This window comes from Benincasa hispida, chromosome 9 (genome assembly GCF_027475165.1).
Source record: "Benincasa hispida cultivar pf3 chromosome 9, pf3_genome.v1.1, whole genome shotgun sequence".
Classification (NCBI taxonomy): Eukaryota; Viridiplantae; Streptophyta; class Magnoliopsida; order Cucurbitales; family Cucurbitaceae; genus Benincasa; species Benincasa hispida.
In genome coordinates, this window is record NC_143486.1 from 7,463,608 (window position 1) to 7,475,142 (window position 11,535).

Below are 11,535 nucleotides of genomic sequence, written 5' to 3' on the forward strand. Positions count from 1 at the left end.
TGGCGGTGCTGGTGGTGGAAACAAGTGTATTTGCTCGCCGACCACCCACCCAGGTTCTTTCAGATGTAGATTTCATCAAGGAGATTATAAATGGGTTAGTCGGTCGAGATTTTCGAAACCCCACCTGGTTTAACCTTTGAAATATTTGTATAAATTCATATATATATACAAAATTTATATATAGGTCGAATATGTGTATAGGCTCTCTGTTTTTTAAAAAAAAAAAATTAAATAGGCTGCAACTTCATTTGCTGTGTTGTGATGTTTTGATTTACAATTGTGTTCAAATTAGGTGAATTAAATGAAAGATTGTTTTAATTTTCTCCAGTGTAATTGTGGTGTTGATCACAAGCTTGCCAAACACAGAAATTTTTGCTACTACGTACGTTACAAACGTGGCATGTAACTATAGCCGTTGATTTTATTGGAAACAAAAAGTTTTTAAAGAAAAGTTAATCTCGTCTCTCATGGGGAAAAAACTTGCTCGCCTTATTTTTGTTCCATTATTTTTCACAATAATCATCTCCCAAGCATGAAATAATTCGATTCTTGTAATTAATTTTTTTTTAATGTTTAATCCATCTAAATTTTTTAAATTACAGAAACTAAAGTAGTATGTACTAAAAGTTTACTATTGTTACAGGTTAAAAATATAGATAAAAAAGTTGTAGGAATAAATTTTTAGTTCGGAAAAAAATATTTTTGCCTAAATTTTACATAAATAATCGTTTTAGTTAATTTTTTAAAATAAATTATTTATAACAAATTTGTTGGTCTATATATATATATATATATATTTGTTTACTTTAAATAAATAGACATCAAGTGGCCAGCCATATTATTCTGACCTCCAATTTCTTCCCCTGGCTAAGGGAGGGGAACACTTGAAATCAAATAGAGCTTAAAAAAAATTAGGACAATTTCAAAAGATAGGAAAATGAACTAAAATAATTATAAATATAGTAAAATTTTACTATAGAACTGCGACAGTAAACTACTATTTATATCTAATTTATAAGTTATGATATTTTACTGTTATGCAGATATTTTTAGCATTTTTTCATTTAAAATAATTTCTCATTTCTTTGTTCTTTTATTATTATTTTTTAAATAATCTTAAAAATCACTACAAAAATATTATATGTTTGCTCTCATATTTGTATCTAAAAAGTCTTTAAATTTTGATAAATCTATAAATTATTAACGATGACTAATAAATTTTTGAACTTTCAAATTTAAGTCTAATAAATTCTTGACTTTATTCCAAAGTTCTAAAAATCTATAGATAAACGAAGATATAAAATTGATTTTATGTTCCTATGATCTTCAACTTTCAACTATACTTCTTTTAAGAATACATGAATAGGTCATAAAATTGAAAATTCAAAAAACTATTATAGATAGAATTGGAAGTTGAGGATATTATTAAATATTTTTTAAGTTTATCAATCAAGTAAATACAAATTTGAAAGTTTGACGACCTATTAAACATGTAAAAACGTGACTTAAGTAAACAACAATTGAGACTCAACGGGGGATAAAAGACAATTTTAATTAGTCTAAACCATACATTAGTTATTAGAGAAAATTAATTAAAAGAAAACGAGAAAGTAATACCTGGCTTGATTATCTATTTGTCTCCAATTACTTCATTTTTATACCAAACTTTACGTCCACGTTATACTTTGTATGTAATTATGATATTATATTACTGTATTGTAAGTTTATAACAGAAAGATTGAAACAAGAAGCAAGAAGAATCAAGAAAAGCACCTTTAACTTGCTGCCTCTTCTTGTGCTGTTGTTTGACTCAGTGGCCTGTTGAGCAGTGGCTGTGATATTGATTTCAAGTGTCTATACATGCGTGAACAAGCAAGAGAAAACTCGAATAATGCCCTGAAAAGCTCTGGCAGCTGGTTTTTTAGGCTCCCCAAAGACTTTTCCCTCACATGGAGGCATAGTTTTTGGTGCTCTTCCCGTTCCTCCTCCAGCCTCTTTTCCACGGCCTCCACCGCAGCTTGCCGCTCTGCAATAGCATCGTCTTTGTCACCATTTTCTTCCAAGTTCACTTCATCAGCATTTGACGCTCTTCGCTGCATGTACTTCTTCTGCCAGTCCTTGAATTGCTTACTTTTCCGGGCAAGCTCTTTCTCAGTCTCTTGACATTTTACCTTCAACTTCATCTCTTCCTCCTGGCTTTGCATAATGGTGTGGATCACAGTTGCAAAAGTGAATATGGAGTTTCGTAGGACCTCATCGGGGAGCTTCTCAAGATGGTCTTGCCAAACATGGAGGAGGCTTTGAATTGGTGGGCTGCGGACCCTTGGAGGAGAAGAAACCTTCTCCTTCAAGCTGCTTTCAGTAGGGATCAGATTCAATCTTAACCAATTTGAGAGAGCCTTAATGTAATCTTTTTGACGGTTTACAAGCTTCTCCAATTGAGAGTGCCATTCCTGCACCACAGCCCAAAGCTGCACCGTTCGCTCATGGTGGTGATCGCTCGTTTCCTTTGGCGACTGAGAAATATCCAGCATTCTCAGAGCAGCCACAACCTTCAATTGGCTTCCATGGTGAAAATGCATGATTTCCCACATACTAGCCATTCTACAATTCAACCCAGAATTTGCTTAGTCTCATCATTATTCACACACTACCTATCGAAACAAAATTGTTATCAAATGATACCTAAACTAATGAATTTTGGCATGATATTAGATCAGAATAACTCAGTTTTATACCCATTGACAAGCTGAACAAGTTTAGGATACAATTGTTCATCACGAATGCGATTGATCTCAGAAACAGTGGAATCCATGGATTGCATGTCCACAATGTATCTGGTGTGCAAATGGCTGACCGTGGCCTTAGCTTTCTCAATTGCTTCAAAATTGGAGCCCTTTTTCTTCAGTTTGTTCAGTGCAGCAACCTTTTTTTGATACTCGAACTTCATGACTTCACCTGCCTATCCAAAAGACAGTCGGAACAAGGGATTTTTTTTAGTACAATACAAGAACAAGAGACATTGAAGGATTCAAAGTTTTTAACCTTCACTTCCTCAAATAGTTTCTTCTCCCAAGCAAGCAATTTATCCAATACAGTGGCATGAGTTTCATTCTCCTCTCTGTCAAAATCATCGTTCAAATCATCGTTGTTGGGCAACCCTCTAAATGATCTGTTCCATGTTATAACACGCATCACTCTAGCAGAATGATCAATATGTCCTGAGAGATCAAATTTAAAAAACAAGTTGGATAGTTTCTCAAACAATATATTAAAGTTTCTCTGTTCCCTCAAATGATTGAATGATTGAATATGAATTTGACATAGAAATCGAGAGGAATACCTCGATTATCAGCAAAATTTGAGTGGAAATGAAGCCGAGTTGCTTCGAGCATCTTCGAAACATCGTGAGCACTTTCAGAGGCTTTAAGAAAATGATCATCAAGCTCCATGAAGATCTGAAGCAGATTTATATTCCCTTTAACAATCCTTTTTCCCTCGCTCGAACCAGGAAAACCTACTTGCTTCATCTTCTTCGACGTTTTCCCCGCCGAAGACGACGGCGGTTCTTCGCCGGATTTCTCCGCCGCCGCTCTCCGTTCTATCGCTTCCGTATTAGTACTAAAATCCTCGACGCCGCTCAACGTCGGAGCTGGCATATTTTCAACCGAGAACAGATAATCGTAGGTCGAATCCTGAGCCGACGGCGCGGGAACACGACGATTTTCGCTTGAAGGCGGCAATGGCGGAGGCGGACCGTTTTCTTCTTCTGCAAGCTCCCCAGGGCCAGTTCTACCACCACGTCCACCGCCGTCTCTATTGCTCCTCCTCCTCCGCAATGGACCAACGGAACATTCAATCTCAAAATCATTCTCATCCACCTCCTCAATAACCGGCTCTACACGCTTGGGTTCAACCTTCGAGGCCTTGATTTCAAACATACTCTTACCTTGCTGAAGCGGCATACCGGGGGAACCAGGAAGTGGAGGCGGCGGTGGAGGCAAACTATTATAAGCCACCGCAGCAGCCGATTGAGCAGCAGCTGAGCCAGGGAGAGACGAGGGAGCCGGTGGGCCCTCTCCATGAGCGTAATCGCTCAAAACAGCGCCAGTATTCTTCAACGACATGGCATAAGAAGAGTGGGCCGCCGCGAATGCATTCCGGGCGGCGACGGCGTCTTTCATGAACATCTTACGATCCTTGCATCGGGAAACCACTTCCTCATTTTCGATCTTGGATTGAGAACAACCCATTGGAAAACCGTATGGAAAAAATTTCTGTGAGAATTGAACATGAAGATGGCCGGAGCTTTAAGACGAATGAGAGAATCAAGATCTACTTTACGCTTGTGATGTTCTTCGATGGGCGGAAAAAGCGAAGCGGTTTCTTTCATTTCTTCGTTGCGTTTGTTCTTTTAGAGGGAAAAGGCAAAAAGAAGAAAAAGTCACACTCACAGAACAAATGGAGGGGATGACATCGTACGTCGTCGTTTCAAGCGCCTTTGTAACTTTTTCTTTTAATTACAAAAACATTTTTCCTCTTTAAATAAAAAGAAGGGAACAGATCATTGGAGATAAGAATAAAATAAGATAATTAAGGAAAAAATATGCCTTGGTTGTGAATATGTTATTGGTTTAAACAACATAACGCAAGGTTTTTTTTTTCTTTTTAATATTCCATTGTTGTTATCATTGACTAAAATAATGTCTTTTTTTAAAAATGGCTAACCGAATTTGGTTCTTTTCCTATTTTGTTTCACTTTTAAATCAAATTACCATAAAGAAATTTTTTAAAGCCTTTACATCCCTTATTATTATTTTTAAAAAATAAAATAAAAATAGATATATTTTATCTATCGTATTATGATAATGTTGAAAATTATTAAAAATTATTCAGTATATTTTATCTATTGAGTTATGATAATGTTGAAAATTATTATAAAGTATTGAATTTCATACATCGTTTTAACACCCACATACTATGTATATTGAAAAACACATTATTATTATCATATGTATTATTGATATGCATTGATTTATAAAAGTATATGTTCGCTTCCTTATTTTTAATTTTTTAAGTACGTTGAATTAATTTTCTTAATGATTTCAGTTTCTAAAACTTTAAATATTTTAATCTCTTCATTAACAATAGATTATTTGATATAAAGTGCATTTAATTTTATTCTATTAATTTTCTATTATTTATTTTTAAGTTTAAATACTACTCAAATAATTTTAATAAATATTCATTTTGATTTCGATACTCTCAACTTTAATTCATTTTGATTTACATATTTTCAAAATGTTGATTTTTATTATTATACTTTCAACTTATTCATTTTGGTCCTTGAACTTTAAAAATGTGACCATTATAATACTTTAAATATGAAAATGAAAGGACTAAAATGGTTACTTTTTGAGAATACAAAAACTAAAATGAATATTTTGAAATTATATGTTGTACCAAAATTGAAAGTATGGTGACCAAAATAAATATTTTAAAAATATAAAAACCAAAATTATATATACCAAAATAATATTTAAAGAAACTTAGCATAGACATGTCAATAAAACTCCCCTTATGTGAATTTCGAAAACGAAAGAAAAAGAGAATCGACATTGTGACAAGGATTTTGCTCATTTTGAGGAAGAAGAAAATTTGTCTGTTAGTTTAAGAAAAAGTGGCCAATGATAAGAGAGTGGGCCAATCATGAAATTCTTTGAATTAACGACTCCCAAGGCTGTCTTCCTTCCTGTCGTAGATTCTCCGACAAACCACAAACTTCGTAATAAAATTAAAACTTTAAAACTACAAGTAAAAATGGCACTGAAAATATCACAATCAACGTGAATTATATACCCTTTAGAACAATTTTACTGATTTTTTTTAAAGCTACATACTATAATATGAAATCAATGTATTTAGATACTGCAAACCTTTAGAGGAGTAAGTAGTCAGAAAGTATTAGAATTTCCTATATAGAAATTGCAAGTGTGCAATTGGTCTAGTTTCCAAGTAAAGAATCTTCTTTCAAGGCAAGGAGCCTTTTTCCATGACTTAACATTGTAACAGCCACATTCGATACCTTCTCGAGCATCTGGTATCGACGTCTTTTACTTCTCTTTGAGTGCTGCAATCCGAGCTGCGAGTTGGTCGTATTCCGGGAGCTTAGGATGAACAAAAGAATTTGTTCTAGTATGCTTTTTCACTGGTTCACTTTGGTCTGTGGGAAGTGAAACTGCTCTGGCTGGGACAAAAGAATCCTCAGTTTTCGTACTTTTGGGCTTTTGAGGTTCCGCATTGTCTTTCTCTTGCTGTCTTTGAGGCTTAAGGTTGCCTTTTCCTCTATTTGATTCTTGACTTGTTTTCTTCCTACTGTATTGCATTAAAAGCCCATCTAATACTCTTTCTTCATCATCCCCTGCACCTCTCTCTTCCCCTATCATGGTTTCTTTACCTTTGTTTTGACTCAAACTAGTCTTTTCCGCTCCATCGATTGTGGAACTGCCAGCATCATCAATGTTGATGTCCCTTGCAGGCTGTGGTTTCACATTTCTTCGTCTCACAGATCTCGGTTTCGGCTTCTCTTCTGTGGGTGACTTGGGATGCTGCTTATTACTTTCATCGTTGTTTCCGACAGTCACTTTTTGAGATTCCTCCACATTTGCCTCCGTTTTGATAGGTTTAGTTTTAAGGTAGGGAGGTGGGACAAATCTAAGGTAGAAGGGTTTCTGATCTTCTACTTCATCCTCTGAAATGCCTTTATGAACATCTTGATCAGTACTATCTCCAGTCGATGTTTCGGTTGTGTTACCTTCACTTCTACTATCGAAGATGGATTCGTTATCACTATTGTCTTTTTTTCTTGGTGAGATTGTCTTTCTTTCATGCACTGGAACGGTGACAATCTTGGTTTTGTTTCTTTTGATGGTTGCACTCCGTTCACCAGCAGGCTGTGAAAAGAATGACCATTGACGCAAACAGAAATTCGCTTGAATTAGTTTAGCGTTCACTCATCTCGATCGAAAGCAGACAAAAATCAGATACGTGCAAACCAACTTACTTCATTTTGGGGAGGAGGAGTATACAGTTGCTGCTCAAGAGCCTTGGAATTCCAATCAATGGCTGAATCCTGTGCTATCTCCTGGAGCAGCTGAATCTTCATCTCTTTAGTTTGAGCCGTTGCCCTCGACTTCTCGATAAGCTAAAAGGAAAAGCAAGAACCAAACAGCCTTTTAGGATGATAAAAAGAATAAAATCACTCAAACAAGACAGTTGGGTTTTTCTTTATGGATGAAGGCTACTAAGAACTACCTCTTTGTTAGTAAATGATCCAAAGGAACTTCCATATTTCTCAGTAAAGAGACTTCGGAGCTCTCTCAACTCAGGCAAGTCAGCGAATCTTGCTGCAGCATAAATCAACGTTGCAACCGCTTCTTTGCATTCTTCGGGGCATTCGCTAAAGATAGATAATAACATGTGAAGAACATTTAAATTCATCTCAACAAATTCAAGCCCGAGAAAGAGAAATGTACTTAAATCCATGGTATCTACCTCTCCTTGCTTAGGACAGGAATTTGACTGGAGATTGTCCCACAAAACTCATCAATCAGTAGATAACATCTCAAGACATTTCGCTCAACAAGAAACCCTTCAGCCTATTTCACCAGTAACATAAGTAGATTAGCGACCAAAACCAGAGAAAAAGATAAGCCAAAATTTCTCTTACAGTCATCCAAACACAAAGAATTAAGAACAAACACAGAAGAAGATAGACATTAAATGGTGGGTTTCTGATTGATTTGACATTAACTCAAGACAAAAGAAGAATGTGTAAAGGGGCCAAAAAGCTCTGTTCAGTGGTATCGAATTGTCACACATAAAGCGAATCCACAGAAAGGAACTAAAGACAATAAAGCAGAAATTAACCAGAGATCAAGAATCTAAAACCCAGCTTAAGAAACAGTATCAGTCAAGAAGAAGAACTGACCCTGTTGTAAGCATTGTAATCGAGACGGCTCTTGAGAAGTTCAACAATGTCGTTCTTCAAATACTTGAGAACCGCTTTCTTCTTCTTCCGAATTGAATCCAGTCGCGTCTTCGTCATCTTTACGCAAGATTTGCTAGATTATGAACAAAGAAAGAAAAAAAAAATCAGTAAAAAGAAACCCCAGAAAAATCAGAATCAGAATCAGAATCAAAATCAATCCCGAGGAGAAAAGGTTAAAAAGAAAAGCTGCGAAATACCATTTTGTGTAGAACTTAGGCTTCAAGAACATGTCAAACATTTTGATCGAAAAGCAAATTTGACAGGAAACGGAATTTTAGGGGTTAAAATAAGGAAGAAAACCGAAGAATCGGGCAAATGGGGGGAATCCAAAATCCCCAACAACAAAGATAAAGAAGAATTTCCCAAATTGAAATCGGTAAAATGTACTAAGAATCTAAAATCGAGAAACCCATAAGGACAAGAAACGAAAGAAGAAAAATAAACCAGACGCCAAGAAAGAACAACTCCGGATTAAGGGCAGTTAAAAGAAGGGATGAAAATGGAACAGTCCCACATCCGCCATTGAAGAACCTTCACGACATAATCAACATTATTATCAACATTAATGAACCATATACTCAGAAACGACAGTGCAAGAGAAACAGAGATGCTTCACGACAAAAGAAAAAAGTACCCCAAAAAAGGGATTTAAAAAAACCCAATTGAAAAAACGTTAAACGAAGAAAAACGGAAGAGGAAGACGAAGAAGACGAAGAAGACGAAGAAGAAACGTCAATGAAGAAGAAGAATCTGAAATCTGTCAAAAAGGTAATGGAAGATCCCAGCTGTGAAGGAGGAGGAAGAAGAAGAAGAAGAGAGAGGTGCCACGTCGGACGCTGCCTTTCCAACTAAAATTAAAAACGCGCGGATCCATAAGATGGGGTAGTGAAATGACCATAAAGCCCATGAATTTATTTTTGTATTTTTTTAAATTTTGTTTTCCTATCTTGTTGTGAAAAAATAGTTGTAGAAGTAAATCAGCCAAGACATTTGGAGAAGTAAATCTCATGCGGTAATATAAAAAGACGTTATTGGTTAAATTTTATGGAAATCCGAAAAAAAAAATAATAAAAAAGGGGAAAGAAAGACGAAGGGACGGGAATTTAGTGAGGAAGACAAAACGTGCAGCCGTCCGTTAATAGCTGGCATTCCTTAAACGGGTTTGTTTGGAGTTTTTTCATATTGACAGTTGTGCCCTTGTTTAAAATAAAATAATACTGATTTTTATCTCTTAATTCCGGCCATAATCTCTTAATCTGGTTTTTTTTTAAATAAAATAATACTTATTGCCATGAGTATTGGAAATTTTTATTATTTATCTTTAGAAAAAAAAAATAATAAATAAATCCTGAAATAGAATACCAAGAGTTGTCTGGATAGAGATGTCGACAGACAAGATGGAGATTGAGAAGGCTTTCCCATCCTCGTTTCTCTATTTCATTCCTCATCCCCACAAAATTCTCTATGGAGATCAGGACAGGGATTCCTACAAAAAAAAAAAATTGCAAGGGATCATGTTACCGGAAGGAAAAAAATTTATGTTTGTTTTTTTTAATTTATTTATTTTTTAAACTTTTAATTTTATTCTCAGACTTGATAATTTTTAAACTTTTAATTTTATTCTCAAACTTGATAAAATTTTATAGATTAAATAGGTCATTTTCAATACATTTTTATTTAAAAATAATAATATTTTATATGCAAATATATTATTTAAATATTTAATCTCATAATTTTTACAAATTAAAATTTAAATATTACAAGTCTATCCATTCAACTTAAATATTAAAAGTAATAAAATCTTAAATATTAAAAAAAATAATTGAAGTATAAAAACATTAATATGAAAATTAGAGAGAACTAACTATGGAAGCTATTAAAGTATTACAAATGAATGAATATATATATAAACTCATGATTATATATGTTTGTGTGTGTATATATATTTTTTTTCATCGGGGCAGGGGCAGGGTTTAGGACGACGTCCTCATTTAGTCAATAGGGAGAAACTTCTCCCGCTCCCTCCCCCATTCCTCGTTTAAACGGAGATTCCTCGCCTATGTCCGAACAAATAATACAAAGAGTTGTCCACTCCTCAAATTATGAAGTTGGAGTTTATTTCTTTAAGTTTTTTTTCCCCTTCGGATGATCCATTCCCAGAGTTCTTTATGATTAATGACTCACTCCTTACAACATATGAATTATGATCTTCTGCTTATATCGTAGTGTATCACCACATTTTATTATATATCGCGTTAGAGGTGACCAAGTTATCGTAGCCTTAACGCGGTGACTGTCTTTAATACGATGATTTTTTTTTCCAACAAACTTACACATTTTATAATGTATCGTGTTAAGGATGACTATCTATAGTCTTAATGCAATGATTATCTTTATCGCGATTTCCTTTTTAAAAAAGATAGAGATGACATCATATTACAATTGTGATAAACTTGTCCAACGGTAACGTAATATGTTATGAAATGCAATAGTGTGTTATGACATACATAAAAGATTAGAATTCATACATTTGTGAGAAACATGTCACCAATCATACATGCGCTTGTGAATGGATCATCTGTAAAAATAAATAAATAAAAATAAAAGATAAAATAAAATAAACTCTAATTCTTATTAAGTTTATGATTTTTTACTTCAAATTTCATTTAATTAAAATAAAGAGCGTAACTTTTTCAAGTTTTCAACGGTTGATCGAGATTATATGTTCTAACTCATTGATAGAAACAAACTCCATCCATTTCTCTCTCTCTTTCTCTTTTACTCAACTCTTAACATTTTCATAACTAATTAATTTAGTTAAGTAAATCGAGTATACAAGCATATTGTCAGATAAATACAATAAGTACTCTCTATATAAGCATGTAGTTAATATATGTCACTTATTAGATTTTTTTTTATAATAACGGTTCAATCTTATTGAACGAAAAGTTACAAACATAGTGCTACTGTTTAAATGTGATATGAAATCTTATCATTTTTAAAATTTTTAATTGACAGTAGGAAATAGGGTTGAATAATTGAAACATTAACAGATATTTTAGAATTTTTTTTATTTATGAATAGTGACATCAGTCAATGTGTGATTAGAATATTGACTAACTTGCTCAGGTTATGTTGATCAGATTATGAGTCATCATTAAAGTTCAAAGGAATTTTTTTTCTCAATTTTATTTATTTTTAGTACATTAAATTAAGGTTTAAAACCTTGTTTGTTAAGATTTGAAGGGAAAATGATAGGCACATGTGAAGGCAGTTGACTTGAGCAAGAACATGTTTGTGGTCTAGGGGAGTGGAATGATAGCACATCAAAAGGCCAAAATAATAATAATAATTAATTAATTGATTTAAATATTTTTTTAGATAATTGATTTAAATAATTAATGTGTATTACAGTTCATGTACTTTGGATTTCATTTAATTTTAGACTTTATAATTGAAATGTTCAAATTTAATATATGTAATTT

General features: G+C 33.8%; 2 protein-coding genes across 2 annotated transcripts; both read right to left on the reverse strand.

Annotated features, from left to right (window-relative positions):
- Positions 1-1,633: 1,633 nt before the first annotated feature.
- Positions 1,634-4,567, reverse strand: LOC120086666 (protein ALTERED PHOSPHATE STARVATION RESPONSE 1-like). The gene is made up of 4 exons (XM_039043409.2): positions 3,344-4,567; positions 3,046-3,221; positions 2,739-2,962; positions 1,634-2,604 (listed from the first exon to the last, which is right to left on the reverse strand). The coding sequence occupies exons 1-4, from the start codon at positions 4,251-4,253 to the stop codon at positions 1,776-1,778; spliced, it is 2,139 nt and encodes a 712-aa protein (XP_038899337.1). The 5' UTR covers positions 4,254-4,567; the 3' UTR covers positions 1,634-1,775.
- Positions 4,568-5,833: 1,266 nt separating this feature from the next.
- Positions 5,834-8,914, reverse strand: LOC120085370 (Regulator of Vps4 activity in the MVB pathway protein). Its single transcript, XM_039041316.2, has 6 exons — positions 8,248-8,914; positions 7,991-8,123; positions 7,555-7,658; positions 7,315-7,459; positions 7,064-7,204; positions 5,834-6,953 (listed from the first exon to the last, which is right to left on the reverse strand). Exons 1-6 carry the CDS (start codon positions 8,286-8,288, stop codon positions 6,114-6,116), a joined length of 1,404 nt encoding a protein of 467 aa, XP_038897244.1. The 5' UTR covers positions 8,289-8,914; the 3' UTR covers positions 5,834-6,113.
- Positions 8,915-11,535: the final 2,621 nt, after the last annotated feature.

Bases quoted from the DNA above. Each gene is read 5' to 3' on its own strand.
- LOC120086666 (XM_039043409.2), bottom strand. From the start codon at position 4,253: ATGGGTTGTTCTCAATCCAAGATCGAAAATGAGGAAGTGGTTTCCCGA. The intron at 2,963-3,045 runs GTTAAAAACTTT...TCTTTTGGATAG, and splicing joins AACTATTTGAGGAAGTGAAG to GCAGGTGAAGTCATGAAGTT. The intron at 2,605-2,738 runs GTATAAAACTGA...GTTGAATTGTAG, and splicing joins CTTGTTCAGCTTGTCAATGG to AATGGCTAGTATGTGGGAAA.
- LOC120085370 (XM_039041316.2), bottom strand. From the start codon at position 8,288: ATGTTTGACATGTTCTTGAAGCCTAAGTTCTACACAAAATG. The intron at 8,124-8,247 runs GTATTTCGCAGC...TTCATAATCTAG, and splicing joins CCTAAGTTCTACACAAAATG to CAAATCTTGCGTAAAGATGA. The intron at 7,659-7,990 runs GTCAGTTCTTCT...CTGGTGAAATAG, and splicing joins ATTACAATGCTTACAACAGG to GCTGAAGGGTTTCTTGTTGA.